Genomic DNA, 24070 nt, shown 5'->3' on the forward strand with positions numbered 1-24070 from the left:
ATTTTTCTTCTTCGATGACTCTACTTACGACCGAAATTGAACCATGTTCAAGACACTCGGTTCTCCGCAGCTGCAGTCCACTCGTCCACCAGCAACAACTCTCTAGCGTCTTTCCCCTCGTTATGTCTCCATCAGACTCAGCATTTTTATATGTATTTTATGAGAATCGTAAATCCTTATTGAAGTCCACAATAATGAATCATGAATTAACCCAAACTAGAGCTTGGTACTACCATAATCATAGTATAATGAATAATGTAATAGCCATTCCTCATGGACCAGGGCTTTGAAGCTGGATTCGGTTTATTACTAAATGGCGATCATATTACACAGCGCGCCGAGTGTCCTCAAATATGACGAATATTGAATGGGCGTTTCGTTTTCGTTTTCATTCATAATTTTAATGCATATTGTGATACAGATGTAACTATTGTGTTATGTTCAAAATGAACATAACTAACATTCATACCTCTGACAACCACGACGAATATTTATGGTCACGCCATGGAGCGTACGCCATTGCACAGATGTCGCTGATAGAATTTCCGGCCGCAACGGACGTCGCGAGGTGTGAAAGAAGCAACAAGGCTTTTTGATTCTGTCTGTCATCCAGTATAGTCGTGCTCTGCTTTGGTTTTACCCAACATTTATAATGGACGTCACTTAAAGCAGCACGATTGCAGCCGCAGTGCTTGAGGCCTCTGTGTCGTTCCAAGTTTGGTATTTTAAAACTATTATTATTTGATTCACTTATCTTCCAATGATTCTTTTAAAACTTAGCTGCTTGCCTTTATTATAGTATTTCCTTAATAACCTTTTAATGTAATATTCTTGTTTTTGCTATAATATAGTTTCGGTCAAGTACATAAATTGCTCTTTCATTTATTATTCCCCCTTTCTTCCACACTGCTATATAATTATAATCTTTCACGGTATCAAGACCGTGTGGCGCCCAGGTACATCTTTTAACCATAGATTGCACGTGCCTTCAGCCGTGCAATTCCTTTTGTATTCTAATTTAATTTTTACAGTTGTCAGTTGCGAGGTTACGGAAGTAATTATTGTTCAGCTTGAAAAGGATGCAGGTAACCCATGGCCCTTGCTTATGTCTCATGCTCTCTTTAACTCTATACTTTATTTTCCATCCTACCTGTCGACTTTCTCTTTTATTTTGTAGTTGTGACGATAAGGATCACAACTACAAAATATTAATATATCAATTGATAATAACATATTCTTTAACACGTGTTAAAGACTATCACATACTTTTCCACACTCAAGATTTAAAGTTGTTACTGGTTCACCCAGAAGGCAACCCACTTCCCATTATTTTTGTATTCTCTGGTTGTAGTCCATTCAATTGTTTCATTATCTAGTGCTCAGTTAAACACAATAATCACTCACTTTTAGCATAGGTGTACCTATTCAAATTTGTGGAACAAATTGACTTTTTCGACCTCAGTGATTTTTTACAGATTATGTCATTTTGTGTCGCGATTGCTTTATACGTTTTTATGTATTTTTCAATAAATGAGAGTACCATTACGTAAATACAGTAAGCAGTTTTATGCACTCCGCATAGCTTTGTGGAAGTTTTCATTTGCATTCACTCGTTGATTTAGTTGAAATATCATCGGACTCTAATTCGTTTGGTCTAATTATCGTCCATTTGTACCTACATCAAATTTATTCAACACTTTGTTTCATTTTGAATGGTACAAAACTTGTTTTGCTAATTTCTCTACCGCAATATTCTACAGCAGCAGCGGAAGCAATTAATCATTTTAATAATTATTATATATTTACGTACCTACTCTATTTTACGCTAATAATTAAAAAAAATCAAAAACATTTTTATATCGTGAGAGAAAACAACATTCATTGCAGTTCACTAATTTCGGTTTATTTTTCATATTTATAAAATTTTCCACTTTCACTACAAGACTATACTAAATACTTAGGTACCCGCTTGACGAATGAATCATGTTATTTCTCTCTAAAATATTCTAACACCCACGGTGGCCGCGCGGCTTAAGCGTTGGACTGTCACGCCGTGGGTCCCAGGTTCGAATCCTGGGTCTGGCAAGTACACATATTGTTTTTCAATTTCTGTGAGTCAGGGTATGGACCTAAGCGATGGTACCCATAGAACGCGTCGAGCGGGCGAAGTCGGCGTATGAAGTGTTTATTCATAACCATAATCACACGTCTCTCGCCGCGCATTACCCTTCACCTATGTAATAAGCGGCCCAAGCAGCACAAAATAATTATTATTACAGCGCAATTAATTATTATTCGGGGCTTGTAATTAATATTTACGACGACATTATTCAACCAGCGAAATATAGGACACGGAACAAAGAGTTCCCTGTTATTAAATAATTGCTTTTCGCCCGTCGATCGACGACGCCTCGAGCAGCGTAATTTTGGTAGCCGTGTTCAATGAATGGACTTCTTTGTATTTTCATTAAATCGTATCGCCGAGAAGCGAAAAACGGTGACTCATGCGGCAGGCGGGTCGCAAGGCATCGTCAAGTCCAGTGGGCGCTGGCGTATTTGATTACGTTGTATTTTTGATGATTTACGCGCCACTTGTAGAAATTTTGCGCGAGCGCCGCACTCGCTGCGTCAATGGGCTTTATGCCTAATAGGTTGAGCAAGTGGCTGACATCCATTTCTCGTAAAAACAAATTCTGTTAATACTAACCTCTACTCTGTGCAGGCCCATATGATCCTATTAGGATCGGACATGGTCAAAAAAAATATATAGCAGCGAAGATCACATTGCCATTCGCCTTCAGCAGGTCGTCTCCATTACCTATGAACCCGATACGAGGTCAGATCAGCATATGACTGGCTTCTTGCACCTGACCTCACTCATGTGAGAGCTTAAATAATGCGAGTGCTTCATTGTGAATTATACAATAGATTGTAATATCGACAGAAGAAAACAGCCACGTATCCATACGTATAAGTAGGTATATCAAGACATCATCCCATTGAATTAAGATTGCCTGTGATTATTAAAATAATACAAATATCGTGTGACGCCCCATGGCGTACACTTTAAAAACCTCTGCTTTATATCATTCCTCCGCCACTGCGTTTAATGCTAACGTTTTCTTCTATACTTAATATATTATGTCGAACTTTAATTCGCTATAAAGCTCTATTTGACTTTACACTTTACTGTGTAAATTGAACATTTCGCTAGACGCGTTTGCCGAATTCTATTGGCTTCGCTTAATCGAAACAGCAATCCCGCACATAACCTACGACCTACGTCATTCGCTATAAGCTGAACTATCGTAAGGTCAAAGCTTTGACAAATACAAATATTGACTTACGATTGTTTCCTCTGCCGGCTGGGCAAACAGTTACAAGTTACGACATTCCGTCGTCGACGTAGAAGCATCGACAGATCGAATTGAAATTTTACTTACAAAGTTTGTCCTACTGAGAAGATGATAATAGTTATTTAAATCACTTGGACTTCCATTGTCTTGGGACACTAGTTTTTTGCTGCTAAATTTTGTTTTTACACTGAAGAACTACCGTATAGCATCGAATGCATCATTATACGTTTACGCCTGTATTATCTATTGTACCTACAAGCATTATAAATAAATGTTTGCTCTACATCCTTTGACGGCTAATAATCTCCTCCAGTACCATCGCTTCTTAATAATTACTGTCGCCACGAGTCTTATATGTCTTGTGGCAGTCCAGCCATCTTAGTCTTAGCCATCCAGGTATTCGTTTACCCTCGTAGGACATATCCCACCTTGCTGGTACTCCTTCAGCCACAGAACAGATGAATAAATAGAATTCCGATATACTCCAATACACTACATTTTGACGCAAGGTTTTGAATGTGTTAAGTGTCCTACGAAAATGAACCACACATTATAGATGTGCAATATAGTGTTTTGCTACCTTCAAATACACACATACTGAATGAGCGTCAGTGCATAAACCGAGAGCAGTTGTCAGAACGAGAGACAAGCGTATTTTTGACACATGTCTAAGTTTATCCCATATTCTTCCACACTCGAAATCGGTTGTCTGTTACTCCACACCCATTAGGTATTCCCGTTCCCATTATTTCTGAGTTCCCTGCTTTTGGCATTTTGCGTACGTGACATATCTAGCGCAATCTCTGCACTTTACAATATTGAATTAAGTATCCATTGTAGAATCCTACAATGTATTAAGGGTCAATAGTTTTATCATTTTTGTACTATTGTCAAGATGCTATAACTAAATTCCTGCTCAATCGAATGTTGGCATACCCAAAATTCTAAGAAGGGCACACGGTACTCATCGGCTTCAGTTAAAAATCAATTGTTGAGCAGGGGGGTGATGATTCCATTGTATTGACTTGCCGCTTACCTGAGATCGCATCGTGCACGTCATACGTCATTCGTTTCTTACCCTTTTGTGCAATATGTGCCGGCGCACCTACCTATACGTAAATTTATATAATTTTATTATTTTACCCACCCCGCCGTCAGGTTCTTGTTAATTATTGGATTCGCCACCCCCAGTCGTAACATTGAAGTTTATGCTCACCAAACCACACCCGACCCGCACCATATCCAGTCTTAATCGGGCGTATCATGTAGGGACATTTGGCTGTGAAGTATCATTTTTATTACTGGGAATGTCTCAGGTGCAGTTACCCAATACCATTCTTCATGTCTTTTGACTGCATTTACATGACTTTTATGAAGTTAAGAGTACCCATGAGAGAAAAGAGCACGTAAAGGCAAAGTTAAAAATTGTACTTAGTAACAAAAAGCTAATACGTACTACGTTGGCAGATATGTATTTTTATTAATTTAAGTAGACTACGTTGGCAGATATGTATTTTTATTAATTTAAGTAGGTATACCATTTCATATTCATAATTTACCTAACTTTGGATTGTCATAGAAACTGGTGATATTAATTACTTATTTAAATAACGGGTGGCGATTTATAATGTTAATAATTAATTAACACCTTTCCTACATATTTATAAATTAAATTGTTGGCTTAATTTAAATTATAATTGAGTTAGAGAGAAGTGTCGCCCAGCTTTTTCCTAAACACATTAGCTTTCCGCACGGCCCAGAGCTTTATACACCTAGATTAGAACTTTTGCATATTAGATATATTACGTATATTCCAGTCACTTGAATTATCTATTCCAACATAAATATGACCTAACCCTTTGGAACGAGTAAAAGCCACTCACAGACCCAAACAGCTGAGAAAACATAAATGCTCTCTCAAGGACGTTGGCTCCCTTTGTCCAAAATCAACCATGTACTACAGTATTCCTCAATCTTTTTCGTGTTATCGCAGTATGTCGAACGCAACGCCTTGTAAAAAATCTAGTTGCTTCAAAAAATGACGTGATTATTTGCAGTTATATAAAATTCGAGGTCCTGCGCATTATGTACCTACGATCGTAGACAAGTACAACAATAAATCAGAATTTTAAGATACCTACAAAATAAATTTTAAATCAAAACTATACCAATACATTTTATATTTAATCCGTTGGAAGTGTTTTAATTAATTAATACGTATTTAAAACATTATTTAATAAAAAAATCGTTACTGGATCTTATCTTATTATTAAAATTACTCTTATGTAGCAAAATATTTTTCAATTAATCATAGTTTATAATGGATATAATGTACCCATAGTTATATATAATCACGACAATCCTTTTTTGGTACTTGCATTATCTCCGGTTGAGAAACGCTGAAGTGCTATATTATAACGGCGTCCTTTCCCACGTCTTGTAATAATAATATGAACCAGGGTAGTGGCGCGATTATCTCGAAGGGAGTGTTTCCCGAACCGGCGCTCACCTGTCAGACGCAATCGCGGCGCCGAAATTTATAACGCGCCCGGGTATTATCGCCTAATATTTGTCGAAATGCGGTCGGTTCTAGTCGACAGACACTGGGACAGATTAGACCCGAAGGCATCCGGGTGAATTTGGGATCCCTAAACCCGGTTGGCTGCACGGTTCACGGTACTATCACCATTATATTCAACGCGCTTTATTTTTGGCAACTTTGTTCTTGCAGTTTTATATCAGGAGGATATTTTCAAAAGTGGTTAAATCCACTTTTTGGCGAAATGAGAAAATACGATATTTTCACTCCTTCCTAAGGTATGTGTTTACTAGCAACAAAACTGTAAAGCATCTAGAGCATGGGTGGCCAACCTTTTCAGCAGCCGGGCCAGATTCTAAAAATGAGATTTCCTTCCGGGCCGCACAACCGATTTTTTTTATTATACAAAACAAAAAAGAAATATATACTTATTAATAAAGTAAAACATAAATGAGAATCAAACATATTTATTAAATTAGACTTTTTTAAATAATAAAAAAATAAACAAAATATTATAAAAATAAGAAATTTTAGTGAGAAGTTTGATTTTGTGTGGCAGAACTAAGTGCATCAATATCGAGTGAGGTTGTTCCTACGTGCAAACAGTTTTCCAAATGCACATCAGTGATTCGTGTTCTCACTCGGGATTTGGTATGCTTCATCCGACTAAAAAGCTATTCACACGTGTAAGTGTTTCCAAATAGCGAAGTCATCATTAGAACATGTTTGTAAAATGCAGGATATTTCTCCTTGTCCAAATATGTTTTGTAAAACTCTTCCAAACCAACCTGATGGAATTTCTCCTTTAACTGTTCATCGCAACATATTTCACAATGTTCCATTTGTAAATTTCCCGGTAATAAATTTACGTCTACGGAGAATGGCGTTGCAAATGCAGCAAAAAGCACACGGTGCTTTTTAAAATCTTGAGCCAATATTTGATCCCAATTTGCGAAATTAGCACATCTAGCAGTAGCATTTGATTTATTATTATTTTTATTTTCTCACTGCTCCACGCGCCACAAGTTGACACCCAGTGGGCCGCATGCGGCCCGCGGGTTGGCCACCCATGATCTAGAGCTAAATGATGTCTGCCTTTTCGATGACGTGATTGGTTGAAATGGTTTTGACGCTGTTTGAAAAGAAACATACTGAATTTGAAACCAGTCCCATATTTAGTAGGCTTTGAAGCCATTTGATCTTACATTTGGCGGTTTCTGAAAATCACATAATGTCAAACACTCTTTATTTATTAGTGATTTACCATTGCCAGTAATTTGAGTTAACCACTTTTGAAAATACGACACGACACGTCGACACGTTTTTGTCATCTTTAGTCAAATTTCAGTAGGAGAAGTGCTTAAATTAAACGGCCGCAGAAGAAAAGAGAAATTAGGAACACTTTTTAATAGTTACACATCAATTAATACTATCGGCCGAAGGTACTTGATTTTAATTTAAATTTTAATGGATTAAAGTTTGGTACTACTCCATTGAAATGGAATAGTACACAACTTAAATCCATTAGAATCAATTAATACTGTTGACATTCATTCGAGGGGCGTTCGTTAATTTATTTACCTCTGTATGAAAGAAAATAATGCGCGCGCTAAAATTAGTGAATTTAGAATGCCCGCTTTGTGGGGACTATCAAAGAAAATGCATGAAAGGCTCACATCAAGCCTGCTGTTCTTACAACGCCGGCGTACATGTCGAATAATGGAATCGCAGATTATTGAGCCTTGAAAAAATTTTTAATGCATTTTCAATCGTTTGCATTTTTTTTCAAATGGGTTAGTGTCATTTCAGTAGAAGTGGACGACATGCATATGCATTGGATTGAATCTTTTTTTTTTAAATCGCTTTCATCTGTCAAAGTTATCCTGCTGAAGTAGATAAAATAATGATTGTTAGTCGTTATATATTTGTCATTTCAGTGGGAAAATTATAATGCATTTCTATGTGTGATGTACAATGGCTACTCAAATAAACCTGTACAATGTAGCTTGCGGGATGAAGCTGTACACAGTAAAATTTTACGTTAAGAATTGAATTTTAGATTTCCGGGGTTATATTTAGGAATTCTATTTGTAGATTGCAATTTCTATCATATTTCGGATCGGTATTCTACCTGACATTCTAAATAAGATGTTGTGTTACATTTCCTCCTATACGCCTCCGCCTCATTGATATGTCATAAACGGCTTTTTTATCACACCACACGACCGGATTGGCGGATTTGTTTTGTTTCCATTACGAGTTACACCCTACCCCTTATATCGTGTGTCGGTAGTTTGCTTACGGTATTGCCGCATAGGGTCTCGTCGCGCTTTTTTCTCCCCCACCTTCTGGGGTTATTGGCTGCTCGTACAACGCGACATACTATTTATGGCCCAGTAATGTGAATGAAAGTGATTACAATCGGAATTTCTATTTCAAAGCTATTGGCACGATTGACAACACATCGTGTCAGCTTATTGATTTCTCATTTTATTTCCAGTGTGACATGACATCCACTATTTCAAATATTATGTCAAACGGTTGTTGACTTCGTGCCTTAAATAATTACATATCGTTCGACAAACAGTAATATGACGTAACCCACAATTCTGTATGTAATGGAATTTATAATGAAGCTGTGAATATTTGTTTATTCTGTACATTTTTTGCAGTATATAACGCAAACCAAGTGAAAATGTTCAAAATATTCCAATACAAAATTATCTATATCTCGCGAGGAAGACATAATATTATGACATTTTGCAATTAGTTTTTGGTCTTATATACTTACATAGAATAATGACATTTCTTTTTATTTGAAAGAAAACTATTCGCCAAAACATTCTGATATTTTACACAGTGTGTATATTTAAATTCCTTGTTCGAATCAACAAAAATGTAAATTTACCCTAATTGGTGGGTTACACCATGTTGCTTTTGTTTGTCGACGGATATATAGTTTATATAAAATTTTAATTAAACTTTGTATTAATTTTGATGGTGTTAGCTGTCAATTATTAGTGGATAGAGATTATTTTAAAACAGATTCGCTGCTGACTAGATAATGATTTTTTAATTACCACCTTTAACATGCACGTTAATTACATCGATCGGCCGCCTGGTCATTACGCGCCAGGTGCGTCTTCAGCGTTCAAAGTATTAATTATTGACGAACGACGTTGTATTAATTCAAATGCAATAAATCGTACAGTAAGTAATTTCATTATCATCAACAGTCGTGATCAAACCTACCGCTCGGTGAAGTCTTTGTAACAGCCTGTTCTTCAGATTGATGTCCTCGGTATATTTACACAGATTTGTTTATGTCTCTGATGTACCTATTCAGTATAACATGAATGCATATTTCAGGATATCTATAATATATTGAAACAGTACATCGTTGCTCTTGGAGTATTCTCACAGAAACTATAGACATCTTTGTATCACCCCACTTTTTTTTCGTTTTATGACATCCGCTGAAATCTCTACTGCGATAAATTTTACGAGGACCGTTCCATACGTTACACGCCGTCGTGTTAACGCTTACTTGCCACGCTCGTCTGATTTTTCCACACACAAAGATATCGTTATACGGCCCATACTTTTACGGGGCCGTATAATTTGAAGAGCCCGAGAAATTTATCTCGACGAAAATTCTTGGAAACCATTTCGCAGCCTAGGATTGACGTTTGTTATTTTGGCAGAGAGTATCGCTACTCGTTTAAAATTACTACATCGTGATAAAAGACGTTAAATCAAACCTTCCCAGTATATGCGAAAGTAATAATAATAAGATTAATCATTAAATTAAATTATACAACTAGACGTGGAATAAAACCTATATATGGATGCAAGGCTCACACAGGCCGTGGCACGAAACTATAAATTTCGATGGTAGTGCTAGTTATTTCTCATACTTTAAATGCAATATGGTGGTTTGTAGAAAATGATGATTATTGCATATTGAAATAAATGGTAATAATTTGAACGAAATATGCAATTCTTGGCTACTTTAATTTAATCAAGTTATCGCATTCCATTCGAAAATAATCAATAACTATCTCTACCATGGTATTTCGCAATTTAGTACCATGTTCTAAATAAATAATATACAGACGATCTTGATGTAGACATAACCTAAATAAGTATATGAAAGTAAAGGTTACTAAGATTAATTCTACAATAATTTAGCACTAGTTACTTTGTAGCAAACTTTACAACCCGTATCTGTCATATACCGCAATTAAACATTGTTTTATCCAGGCGTATTCTTATAAAATTAAATTCTGTAATGTTTGCAATGATGATTGAGTTATGAAATATTTCAATTGTTATTTTGTTAGATACCTACCACAATATTATTTTTTATGAGCATAATATTCCTGGATCGCTTTCAATCCTTACGTATGCGCGAATATGATTTCAAAGCGACTGTAAATTGACTATCGTGTTTTTCAGCCACAGTTTATTCTCCCAGAACTATTATCTCATAAATTATTCACAAGACTTTTCCAATACATATATCTTGTGTTATTCTTGTTAATAAACGATTTAACTTTTTTTATGTGTTTTCAATTGGTTGGTAAATTGTCCATATAATGATTTTGTTTTCACAGTCCTGCGTAATCGGCGAATTTGCCTAATGGAATAATCTGATCTGCAATAATTTTACCATTGACATTCATAGTCTCTACGTCAGAGTCAAAGCACAGTAATTTTGTAATTTACTGACAACTGTTGGAAGATTGTTGTACCCCTCGTTATACAAAATCTGTCGTTCTAGTCTCGTTTGAAGTTCAAGATTTGTTATAATAACATTAAATTAATAATCATTTTTAGTTGTCTGAAATCCAGTTAAAATGGTAAAGTAAATCCAAGTGGCTGGCTATTTATTTATCATGTTGCAAGTGTTGACGGGATCAACCCAAGAAGTTACCATCGGACGGCGGATACAGCCACATCTTGGAAGTATCTAGTCTTCTGGTGGTCCCTTTCTTAAGCGTGCAGGTTTCGGCTCCTTATACCAATACGGATATACTGTAGAACCTAATCGTCACGCGTCGGGTGTCCAGGTTTATGTTTTGATTGAAGAATAAATGTTTCGTGTTTTAAGGTTCTTCTTGCCTTTTAAATCTGCTCTTGATATCATAGTCTGACCTCCAGATGTCTTGAAGACACATTATGTGTAACATCACGTTACTTTGACACCATTTAATATTATAAATTAACGTACAAGTGTCGTCAAATATCAACAAATTAAAAACGTGGCATCGAGCTTGTAGGGGCGTTCAAAACTTTCTTAGCGCCGTGATAACAATTGGTATTTTCGTGATTGTATTGTTTATTTCAGCTAATAGACGATTATCTTATAATACTATTTTGTCCAACAATATTCCCAGGATTAAGGAGGCGGATTATTTTTAATTGGTACAATATATTATTTTTAATGCCGTATTTTGAGAATAATTCAAATGAAGAAACAAAAGGGATGGGTGAATATTATCCTCGCGTTATTTTGTATCTTTATTGTATTGTTTACTTAACATTTACGCATTCTAGTGGCTATTTGGTTTAATCTGCATTTTAATAAACGAGCGGCCACGTGTTGTAAATTCGGACAGCAGGTCTCAAAGTGTCTCAAATGCCTCCGTGGGACAACTTCAACAATAAACGCCCTCTCGCCCGCGCCGAGTGTTTGTTTGGGTCTGAGATGGGGGACCGGAGACCCGCGCGGACAAGGAATTATCTCTTAATGCCGCCCGCCAGAGTAACGGCCGGAACATTCGCCATTTAAAAACGGAACGAACAAAAGATTCGGCCGTTAAAAACAATTACTTTGCGCCCTCTCTGTGAATATTTCGGCTGCCATTTTGAAAACACTCGTGGGTTTGCCATATTTTTGTCGCTGTATTGTTTTAGGCATTCTGAGGGCTTAACGCGACCACAAAAGATTGTAATATACTGGAACTTATGAAGCCCACAATTAATTTATACTGTTGACAGTTTTGTCGACATAACATTTATTAAAATCCATTGAAATAATTACGGAATTATTAACTTCTATAACCTATAAAAAATTAGCAGCATTATATTGTAATTGTATATTAATCTATTGATATAAAAAAAATATTTCAATATAAATTTATTTGATGAAATGTTTGTACTATTTCATAAGAATCTATTATATGAAGTCGGGTTTCTCATTCGGCATCGTTGTGCCCAATTAAAGAATAATTTTTGCTACCAATCCTTATTAAATAAATGTGATTAAATATCTCCATATTCAATTTTATTGAATAGCTACGTATCGTATAGGAGCGGATTTTCCTTATTTGTAACATTTTTCGTTCGTTACATTAGAAAACTTTTCTTGCATATCTCATTAACTACATTTTATCGCCCGTATAGTGAGTAGGTAGAGCAAAAATAATACACCGCCTCTGAATGAAGTAATTTCGTAAAGTATTCAAGTATTCGGGTTAAGTCGAGAGGGCGCTTTAAGCTTAACGATGATAGAGGTAGGTGCCTTAATCTCGGATCAACTTTCTCATATAAAACTTTCAAGAGAAGTTGTCGAAATACTCGCAAACTAAACTACGATTATTTTCATACCACTCGAGATCAGTGGTGAATAGTCCCTGCTGTTTAGAGGTAAATAACCGAAAAGACTAGTGCACATTCGGACTGTTTTACGGTAATTTAGTAGATATTAAAATTAATATAAACTACCAATTGATAATGATTGCGAAATCGACTATAGATAAATACATAATAAATTTAAACTATGCATATTCAATTATAGATACAAAATATCACACTGCACTTGGTTTTTTTTTTGGCTAGTGACTAAATTATGGGATCATATATGGTGCTAAATCGTACTTTAAAATTGGTAGCTAACTTATCATACTATTCTTTAGGATCATCGCTCCCCCCTTGAGTGATAAATACAATGTCACACTGCTTTGATACTTGCCTGCTACAAAAATGTGTCATGGTTTTTTATATAAATGTTTAAACCGATAAAACAACTTGTTCGATTTGAGAGTTTTATAATTTTATAGGCGCCGCTCTTCATGGGGTTGGATTAAAATATCTTCTTACCCATATGTCAGCCATCATCAGGACGATCTTCGTTCTGTTTTCGGATACCCGAAACATTCGTTGAAGTTTCACTCGTACCAACTACGGAGGTTCTTAAGCCACGAAATACGGCGTCATCTACATATATATTAGAGATACTAATTAATGTACAGTACCTATATGTTAAATGCTCGTGAATAGATATTATTTTTCATTAAACGGTAATTAATTGTTGGTAACGTCGTCGCTACTGCTTAAAATAGCATAAATTATTTGCGGTGAAATTAATATCAGCGCAAAGATTAATTCCATGTTATAATGGTTTGCTTATGTTTAATATACGTATTACCGTGGCGAACGTTGAATTTTAACATTCGTCTTCTTCGTCATGATATATTATCGTGTCTGTCAGGGCTTAAGGAGTCTGCAGACCCTTGTCAGCCGGATACATTTGTCACGCTGGTCTGATGAATACGAGAGCTTGTACTACATAGATATTTACTAGTTTAAAGGTTAAACGGGCACGAACAAACGTCGATCACGCTCCACACATAACCACGCGTATTGTATTTGAGTAGTTAAAATTATTTTTGCCTCCAGAATTTATATATAGCATTGAGTATATTTCCAAATACTTCTCTCTGCGTTGCCGACATTATCAAGTATAAATGATCCTGACATATTATGTGATGCTTTACAATATTACTGATTGTTTCAAATCGTCTTTACTGTGTAAACTTGTCATCTGTTTTATAGCGATATGCATTACTATGTAAATAATTAATATTTTAGTGACTAATACCTGTTCGAATAAACGTTCTGCAGGCTTGAAACTTGCTCCTGACAATAATTATTCACAGTGCTACGCGACGTGTAGCGGATCTACGCCGACGACCGTAGACCCTCTACGTTTTTATTTCACCTCTAACGTCGTAGGCGGTGTCCACTTCCAAGTAGTTTAAGTCGAGGGTGTCTAACATAAATCTCGTGTTTTGTTTTACTAAGAGAATGTTTTGCGTTTTGTTTCAGCGGGCGCCGCTCCAGTGGACGCCAACCAAAGGCAGAGTCGCCCGGCCTCCGCCAACAAAGGTGAATAGCGATTGATAACATTTTACTTCTAAGATCCAATCCCTCTTTTTACTTTATGTTACGTGTCGTTGAATCCATAACGGGTTATCATTTAATCTCAATGCTGAAATTGAAAATGTGATACTTGCTATCATGTAATTCTAAGGTGAAACCGGTGAATAAGTAAGTTGTAAAAAAATATCCATTGAAAATTGGTATTACAGACTCAAGTACCTGCATTCATATCAAAAAATTTTTGAAGACAGCTCGTGGATGTGATGGATTTAAGTTCGAACCCCATTTGGTTCAAGATTTTTTTACGTTCTTTAGTATTTTCCAAATCATGTATGCTAGTATGCTAGAATTATTTTATAGTGGTGCCATCGTTGCGGCAAAATTTATTCGCAGTTGTAACGCTACTGTTCTGGTTTTGCTGTATACATATATACCCATGGTTTCACTGTATACATATACCCATGGTTCCACTGTAGGAGAATTATTCAAGTGTATGGGCTAGACATGTCGCTCGGCCAGTGGTTAGCCGCTAGACATGTGTTGTCATCTAGCGGTACCCAAGGGACTCTTAACGATTACAAGGACGCCCTTAAATCCGCTGGATAGGCGAATTATTCATACTGTTCGGTGGGTGTACGTGGCAGCGAATAACTAGAGACCGAGAAGATTAAAATGAGCTATGGCCTTCATCCAGCAGTGAATCGACTCCAGCTGATGATGGTGATGATATCCAATATAGCATTTTACATTCTTAATTCTAGGCCCACGGTGACCGCGCGGCTTAAGCATTGGACTATAATGCCGTCGGTCCCAGGTTCGAATCCTGGGTCTGGCAAGTACACATATTGTTTTTCAATTTGTGTGTGTCAGGGTATGGACCTAATAGGTTGAGCAAGTGGCTGACATCCATTTCTCGTAAAAAAACAAAATCTGTCAATACAAACCTCTACTCTGTGAAGGCCCATATGATCCTATTAGGATCGGACATGGTCGAAAGAAGAAAAAAAGAAGAATTCTAGGTATATCATATCTTTATTACAGTTGAAGATGGCGAACGGTGAAATACGTGTCGCTAACCCGATTCCTATGGATTACAGAACTTGTATCACTTGGAATTTAAAATCCACCAAGTATTCATTCGAAAGTATTTTTTTAAGCATTCGATTACTTGCAGATTTGCTGGCTATAATATTTTTTTAAATGTACGTACTTTCTTTACTTGGCTATTTTTTAACGTCTTGGCGTTAGTACTTATTAAGCAAAATTTTTAAATGTCATACGGCATCTATTGTTCATCTTATCATTTATATAAACATCCCGTTCCACCCTTGGAAGTTTCCTCCGTTGTAAAATATCCACAAACAATAACGAAATTTTATCCTTTGTCCTCCACTTTTTTTTTTAATTTCGTTAACGTACACCTTTTTATATAAAGCGAAAGAGATAAATTTTCTTTTTACCAAATTCCTGTCTAATTATTTAAGTTTGTTTTCGCTTGCCGCTCCGAATTTCCGCATTATTTTGTTGTTTTATTTATTTTTTATTTTCGTGCCAACGTGCCGTGTAAAAGAATTCACAGTTAGAAACCGCGCTTAGCTAACAAATGTGGTCCCTCAGGACCATAGTTGCCGCTTTTATGTACCCACACTGAATTATCACGTTAAGATTAAATTGGGCACTCTGAGATTATTTTTCTATTTACATAAGCATTGAACATTTTTTTCACTTACTCCTATTCTGTAAACTGAATGCCGCTCGCGTCTGAATAACCTGCAAATATTCCAAGATATTCTTTGATTTAACCAAACTGATAATTTCCACAATTATTTAAGGTGTACTGTATTACTTAGTTAACTCCTGAATCATAATTTGTTTCATGATATATTGTTTATTCATAATACATATATTGACATTGCGAACAAGATACGTGGTTTATTTATATCAAAGCCAAAGCTTTCACCTTATGATATATTATATATGAATGTCTGTGATAGGATAGACAGTGTCAATTATTATTGTAGGTACGCATATAGACATACATTCAAATACAACAGCAAATATTTCATACCCTATACATACACAATACTGAACTGCCGAAAAAGTTGCCGAAGATGGCGGCTACAAGTAATGCCTTATAACTGTCATGTTTGAGTGACTGAATACTAATTTTATATTACCATTAATTCGACTACTAAAATAGTTTCAACCATTGGCCAACTAGCCAGGCAACATCGTTACGAATCTAGTAACTATAATCTTATTATTAAATTATATTAAAGTTAGCTGTAGGATTCCACACATATTTCTCATATTTCTCATATACATGTTTGTAAAGTTGTTTTTAATTATGTATGTTTAATGTCACATATATACATCGTTGAATAAAACAAAATAATTGCTTATACCTGTTAAATTATTTTGAATATATTGTGGAAAACTCTCACAGACATTAAATCTACATTAACTCAAATAATATTTTCTCCTTCGTGGGAATATCCACTCCGTCTCTTCGTACTAATTTCTCACGGCCACCTTATAAATTAACTTTTCTCCGCATTTCTCGTCTTGCGATCCCTCTCGTATTCCCATTTTCCTTATCAGCGACCGATAAAGCCCTCCCCGCCTGTAGAGGCGAGCTGAGTAATCTCGCTCCGTGAATCGAGATGACGCGGCAGGGACACCATCGTATGTATACCTACTGGTTTATTTGAGACTCATTTCATTCGGGAGGAAAATTCACCCCACTTTAATTGCGAACAAGTAGAAAGATATGACAATGAGATATTCAAAATATCTTTCATTTTTTCTTTGTACATAATATTCTTTTTCCTTTCATTACTTTATACTCTTTATAGGTACCTACTTTTATAGTGTCACTTTCCAACTTTCAACCGCAATTTCTTTTTAAATTATTTCACTACCTAATAGTTCCCTCCATACCAACTCGCCCCGCACCACACTCGGTCTTAATCGAGCGTATGACGAGGCTCTACGTTTGGATGTGAAGCAGCACCAGTTGTTTACGTCAGGGAATGTCTCAGGATGCCCAAGACTGAGGTCGCCTTTCACCCAAGTGTGCTTTAACTGAGTTTACAGAGACATTCCATTAAAAATGCCCATAGGAGAGAGGAGCACGGAGAATCGACAAAAATAAATGATTCTAATTAATTTACATATGTAAAAAACAATACGGACATACTAAACTACATAATATGCGAAGAGATCTTTGCGTCCGCAATAAGACGACGCATTTATAGTTGGATTTTATCGCCACTAGGTCGGACGGTCCGGCCCGATGGGCCCAATTATTTCACTAATTAACCACCGAACTTTACGAGTTCGTCTATCCAGCGGATTTTAGGGCGTCCCTGTGGGCGTTCAGTGCCCGTTGAGGGCATTTGTCCACCAGTATATCCACTCGCCGAGCGACATGGCAGCCCATTGCCATTTTATCTGTTTAGCGACCTCTATCACATCGCGTTCTCTTGTCTGCTTCCTTATGAATTGGTTTATTCTGCGATCTTTACGTGTTATGCCCAACATGCACCCTCCCATGCGACGTTGCGCTATATGCTATTATGATCAAGTTTTGAGTTTAGTGTTCGCTGTCATGGTGTGTTTCTTTTAAGAGCATACATCAGTGAAACGGAAAATAATTTTCAACAATAGGTGGGACGTAATTTCGCACTCGTTGCCAATCGAAGAGCGATAGTTGAGCTGTGAGCACGTCAATTTGTTTCGTGATGGCGTTGGAGGAATATATTATTAAATCGTGTAAAGATTGCTAAAAAACGTTACGCATTTACTCGAAAAAAAAAACATGTCAATGAATATATTATTATTATTACTAATATAATAATGAACATAACATTAAATGATCACGCTTCGTTTTCACAATATGCGCGTCGCGTAGTAACGATGTTTTTAGACCATGCCTCAGGTGAAGTATAGCCTTAATAATACACATGTTGTTTAACTTCCATAAAACGCTGAATCGATAATAATTCTATATATTTTATAGTATAAATTTAACTCTGCTTGGCTGTTAAGCTGAGGTAAAGTGTGGTTGGTTAGTTCCTTTCGCCATAACGTCAAACAGATAATTTGTATTTTAACTTGACTAACCTCGTGCGGCTGGATTTCAGTGGGATACACCGTACCCAATTGCCTCTACCTTTATTGCAATCAATTATTTATGTTTACGTAATCCATTAAAGGTTTTTTTCATTCACCTATTTTGCTTCGTGGTTTCTCTGGAATGACTTTAATTCCGTGCCAAGCACTTTGATCGTTAAACGTAAATAACTATATCCCTACGGCGACCCCGGGTGGGTTTTGAAAATTTAAATTTAATTTTGCGAAAACTTCCGAAAGGCTGACCGGAGCAATTTACCTGATGCTGCCGCCGTGACGTCACTATTTAATTAATTAAAATGACCACACACCCGCCGAGGGCTTGTGTCCACTTCGTTAGCTCGAAAGATCAAAATTATCTATTCATCGGTCCCGCGGGAAATCATTATGGTCAGAATTCACATCTCAAATATTTAAATATGTGCACATTTTCCACACGGTTACTTTTCGCCATATTCTCTCAACCGCCCTTCAAGTGTGTTGTCCTGAGTTTTCTCCAGTCGGTCTCACACAGCCTCTTAACGTTATCCGGCCATCTGCAACTGGGGCTGCCCAGGGATCTTGTGGAGACCTCTAGGTCCATTGCATCTTATCAATTTAACCGGTCCATCCTATTACCGTCCGTAAATGACATAATCAACATCTCCTCTTATCAATAGTGGATAGAGACCGTGTCTAACGCATTTCTTACCTTTTACTACCTCATGTGTTCACAAAATTTTGTCAATCACTGCTTTCATATTATAGTTTATAAAAAATGTTAAGTAGGCACATTAAAACTACAATATTGCCATAGTGTGAACCATTCCGATTTGTAGTGAATCTGATATTCTCTGAGTCTGATCTCCTTGAAAGTTCGCCTTCATAAATCGCAGGCTATCATTCAAATCTTCCCATCTGTGATTTACGATATTTTGTTATTAGGTATAAACCAGTGGCGGCTCGTCCATATGCACTGCGGTACTCCAGCACCCCCAAGCAAATTGAGACAACTCTAATATTGTAATATACATAAATTTATGTATATTATATGAAAATATCAATATTATTAAGCGTGTAATCAGCACGCCCGCGCATCGATACATCCAACAATATTATCATACACCGCCGTAGGTACTTGATTTTGCACCAATTTTTTAGTACCGATTGATTTCAATAGAATATTCTCGAATGGGCGAAGGAGGGCGCGGGCAGCGGTGCTCCCAAATGGAAGCCTATTCGGTACTGCGGGACAGACAGTCCGATTTCAGTATTTCCCCGTTGCGGCGTCGCGCGTGAGCACGCGCTCCCCAGCGAGGGAAGAAATATAGCTATAATGATTTATTAACATTGTTAAAATTTATTTCTGCAAGCAATTTATGCAAAGTTCTTTATTTTAATTATTAATATAATTAATTATTTATATTTAATTTTAATAGTAAAACATAATCCAAATAAACTTTTATTTTTAATCAAACGCAGCACCCCCAAATATCTTATCCACAAACCGCCACTGGGTATAACTCATTATAATCATTATTTTAATAATTATTATGTAAAACTATGGTAAATGATTGGGGATTACGTACAATACTAAAACATCGAATTGACGCCATTCATTTTCAATATTCGTATAAATTGAACCATTAATTAAAGCACCGACTCCTTTACGGGACGAATCGATACCTGCCTACACCTCCTTATTCCATCCAATTTTAGGCATTGTATACACTCCAAAGCCTTTGACGTCTCGTCTCCTCGGGGGCGAACCGATTCGATTCACTTTCACCCTTTGATCGGTCGTCGTATGGAAATTCCCGTTAGATTGAATTGTTCCCACGTTGGCGGCTTTCAATTATTATCCTTTCTCAGGATGGTAAATTTCCATACGTATTGTCTGGTTATCCAATAAGTAACTCTAGCTATATCGAAGATATACCTGTATTAAATTTATTTCTTGACACAACGACCTTATGTTATACATCTATAATATTACTGCTACCTACCTATTTTAATTTCGATGTCGCAATTATGTTATCATATTTTCTGTACCGTTTAATCTGTGGATTAAGTTCTCTCCTATTATAGCGGAATGGTTATTGACTGAACCCTTTTTCGAGGCATGAAATGTGAGGTTAAAAACATTTAAGCCCTACACATAAATTCGCATGTTATATTATTTGTAACATATTATTTTTATTAATCAATGTTCGTTGTCTGCAATATAGTATTTACTTACGTTGATTTGGTATCGGCAATCTATTAATTCCGTCACATTATGCACATTCATAGAATTAGTAATATATAATGTTATAAACACAGTAGGCATGGCATAGTGGCAGAAATGAGTGGTAACTGCATCAATACACCGAAGGTTTTTTTTTAAATTTACTGGTTATATGTTGAAGCCACAACCTCATCCTTAGAACGATCTAAGTAAACTAATAATGCTAATATATCCAATAAATAGCAAAAGTTTAGTCATAGTCCACAAATCATGTCAGAAGAGAACGCATTTTATTAAACTTATCAACAAATTACAACATTTCAAACAAAATAGCCAACAGTTCATGATGATACTATTAGATTTAGGTATATTGGAGATATGATCAGATGTAACATTTTGTAGATATTATATAAACCTATTTTAAAACACTTTCTTGTAAACATTTCAACCCGCAGGAGTGCTAGTATGTTTTTACTTCACAATATAATAACGATTTATCTTTTTTAATGCATATTCTAACGTCGGTCTCACGCATTCAGTTTTTATCACTCGCGCACTTTTATGCGATAAAATTTATCTCGGAAGGCACTTAAGATGGCGGTTTCGTTTCCGCCTCGCTGAAAGTCCTCAGAGGGGTCGTGCTTACTGCCGGCGTGCACCTAACTCAGTCGTAATCCATTTCCCGAGTTCCCATTGCCTCACTCTGTGATATCGCATTCGGAGCGATCGGGCAGAAATGATTGCCTATTTGCGGATTGCCCTCCCGAGTCACTTTCGGGCCGGTCGACTGTCCGCCGATTAGTTATCTTTCTCCCGATTAATTCCCCAGATATCGATGTTCTTCCGGTAATATGTTTTATTTGTGTCACACATGTCTTGCGCCATGTTAGACAATTTCAATACCTACTAATACTATCTATTCCAAATTATCTATTTGTTATAACCGAATTTGAATAAGCAGTCTACATTGACGGAATAAACAAATAAACAATCTTCATGTATAATATGTTGTTTTAATTACAATGGGTTATATTGTAAGTATATGAATTTAAATCAATATTTAACTTTAAGCTTTTAAAATCACTTAGTATTCATCACATATTGAAAATACGACACGTATGTATATTAAGCTCACTTGTTGAGTTGTTTGTTAAATCACATATTATTTACTTTTACAAACATTTTACTTGTGAGTTTGTGCTTGAAAAGGAATTATGTAACGTGAAAAGGGCAGTTCTTCTTCTTCGACCATGCCGAGTTGTAGTTGGATTATATATGGACACCACACTGCGTCGTGAAGAATCTCTGTCGCTCGCCAGTCTTCTTCCCAGATGATCTAGTAGTTTCGCCTTCTACACTCTGTATTCAGCAGCTTTTTAGGACGCGAAAATCCCGTTGGCTTTAAGAACAGGCGTGCCTGGTTACAATTCTTTTGAGACATCCACAGCAGCCGGGTCCGACGTGACCACTTCACTCCCAGCCTGATGACAGGCTTCTCCTCCTCATCACCCACCGCGCACCCAGTTCAAGGATCTTGAACGCCACGACTCCGTAAAGCAGCACCGTGATAATGAAAGCGTCTAATAGGCGAAATTTAACCAAGTACAGTCGAGAGTCCCAGATATCCCGTATCGAATTGAATTTCTCCAACTATTCCCATTCGGATAGTAAACATTTTTTTAAAGTACCAACTACTAGGTATACAATTGTGATAAATAATATTATATTATTCTATACTGCACAATATTAATCGAAATTAACACGTTTGGCCGCATGTGAGAAATCTATAGTTGTAATGTAATGCCAGTGTTACCAGTATAAACAATAAATTATAATAATTTAAATATAATAATGTGCTTCTTAAAATCCTAAGTACAAATTTGTAAGAAAACAACCAATTACCTACTGTTATTACCTTTAGCCCCACTCACTAAAATCATGGCAAAATCCACTTTCATATTTACTTATCTCTGTATGAACCGGAAATGAGATTAATATTTTTCTTCAAACGCTTTTTTCTCGCATCCTATTCCGGATTGTTTTTCGCTTTTCTAGTGGAAATGCGATATAACTTAACTTTCGGCATTGTCAATAAATCACCGACATAAATGGCGCGCTAAGAATTATAACGGAGGAGTTAATTTAAGTTAAAAGAGAAACGCCTGAGTTTGTTAATGCCTTATAGAATTAATTATCCATGCGTACGTACTTACTGTTAAAGATAAAGTTTCCTTGAATATGAATATATTATAGTAATCTTATAAATTACAATAAAACCCAATCTATCGAGCTTAGGTCTAAAAGACGTCTTGGACATTTTGGCGAAAATGTGTTATTTAGGAATGTCATCTTTAGCAACCCTTTTTTTGACAAAGTTACAAGTTCAAAATTTGCGACGATAAAATTCTTTTTTTCAAATTACTCTCCTGTGGAGTTGCAATTGTCAGCTACCCTTTATTGGTTTAGTAATACTCAATGACATTATTAATGGACGACGCACTCAGTACAGTAGCTAGCAAGTAAATTCGCCCATAGCAACATTTGCATGTGCATAGGTAGATGTCACGCAATATCCATTATGCGATATCACGCATCGGAAATTCATAGCAATATCACCTTTATTGTAATGGCGTTAGAACAGTTTTTCTAGTATCAATGTACATTTGAGCGAACCCGTTCGAACCGAACCATGCGGCAGACCCGACAAAAAGCATTGGGAATTTATAGCAATATCACCTTTATTGTAATGGCGTTAGAACAGATAATGCCATTCGGCAGACCCGACAAAAAAGTGAGCATTTTTTTTCCAGATGCTTCGTCCATATTAATGTCATTGGTAGTACTAGACTCGACCTAGTTGGTACCTGATTATTCTATTTAATTTAATAAAGATGATTGATTGATTGTGTTTTTATGTCAAATAAATTTTATTCTAACGGGACGAAACTACCTTTGGTTGTTATTAATTTATGTGTAACAGATACTATATTAAATTTATTAAGAATGTCTTTCCATCAAGAAAAATTGACAATTACCCCACAATGGTTATGTTCTCTCCAAACTAAACGTTGTCTGCTTTTATACAGTTTACATTTAAACAAAAAATATTCTTTCATTTAAAATTTCACTTCGTGATTACACAATTGTTCCTATCATATCTTAAACCCTTTCAAGTTTGTATATAAAATAACCATAGTCTTAATTAGTTAATTGTGTTTTTGGACCTTCATGTTATAATATTTGTTAATTATTACGTACAATTTATACTTATTAATATGCTGTGTAGTGTTCTGTTCAAAATGTTTTCATTAATTTATTTGCAGTATCACAGTATTACGTCGATTCTTTGAAAGCATTCCTGCAGTGAAACTTTACTAAGCTAACAGTATTGCCAGTGGAAAACAAAAGTCATATAACTTTCCTAACAAATGAAGTGTCCGTGCCAAATTAGTTTCGGTAGTTAGCGAACGAATTACACTGGAGACGTCGACATTCTTTTTTTATAACGGTGTGGCAGATATTTTGTTGAATGTTTATATGCGAGAGCTTCGACTATAACTAGATGAGTCTTTTAAACTTTTTCTATTACGATCTTTTTTTTCTTTTTGACCATGTCCGATCTTAATAAGGTCGTACGTGCATCCACAGAATGTAGGTTTGTATTAACAG

General features: G+C 36.1%; 1 protein-coding gene across 35 annotated transcripts in view; it reads left to right on the forward strand.

Moving 5' to 3' along the window:
• ens (MAP7 domain containing protein ensconsin) overlaps positions 1-24070 on the forward strand; it is a 536619-nt gene that overhangs the window by 461977 nt on the left and 50572 nt on the right. For all 35 annotated transcript variants that reach the window (XM_085956431.1, XM_085956432.1, XM_085956447.1 and 32 more), the window contains one exon: positions 14008-14067. In XM_085956431.1, the coding sequence (XP_085812557.1) occupies positions 14008-14067 (60 nt within the window). The remainder of the gene's footprint in view (positions 1-14007; positions 14068-24070) is intronic.

This window comes from Rhyacophila brunnea, unplaced genomic scaffold (assembly GCF_057557595.1).
Source record: "Rhyacophila brunnea isolate RB1 unplaced genomic scaffold, BYU_Rbru_1.0 scaffold_6, whole genome shotgun sequence".
NCBI classification, from domain to species: Eukaryota; Metazoa; Arthropoda; class Insecta; order Trichoptera; family Rhyacophilidae; genus Rhyacophila; species Rhyacophila brunnea.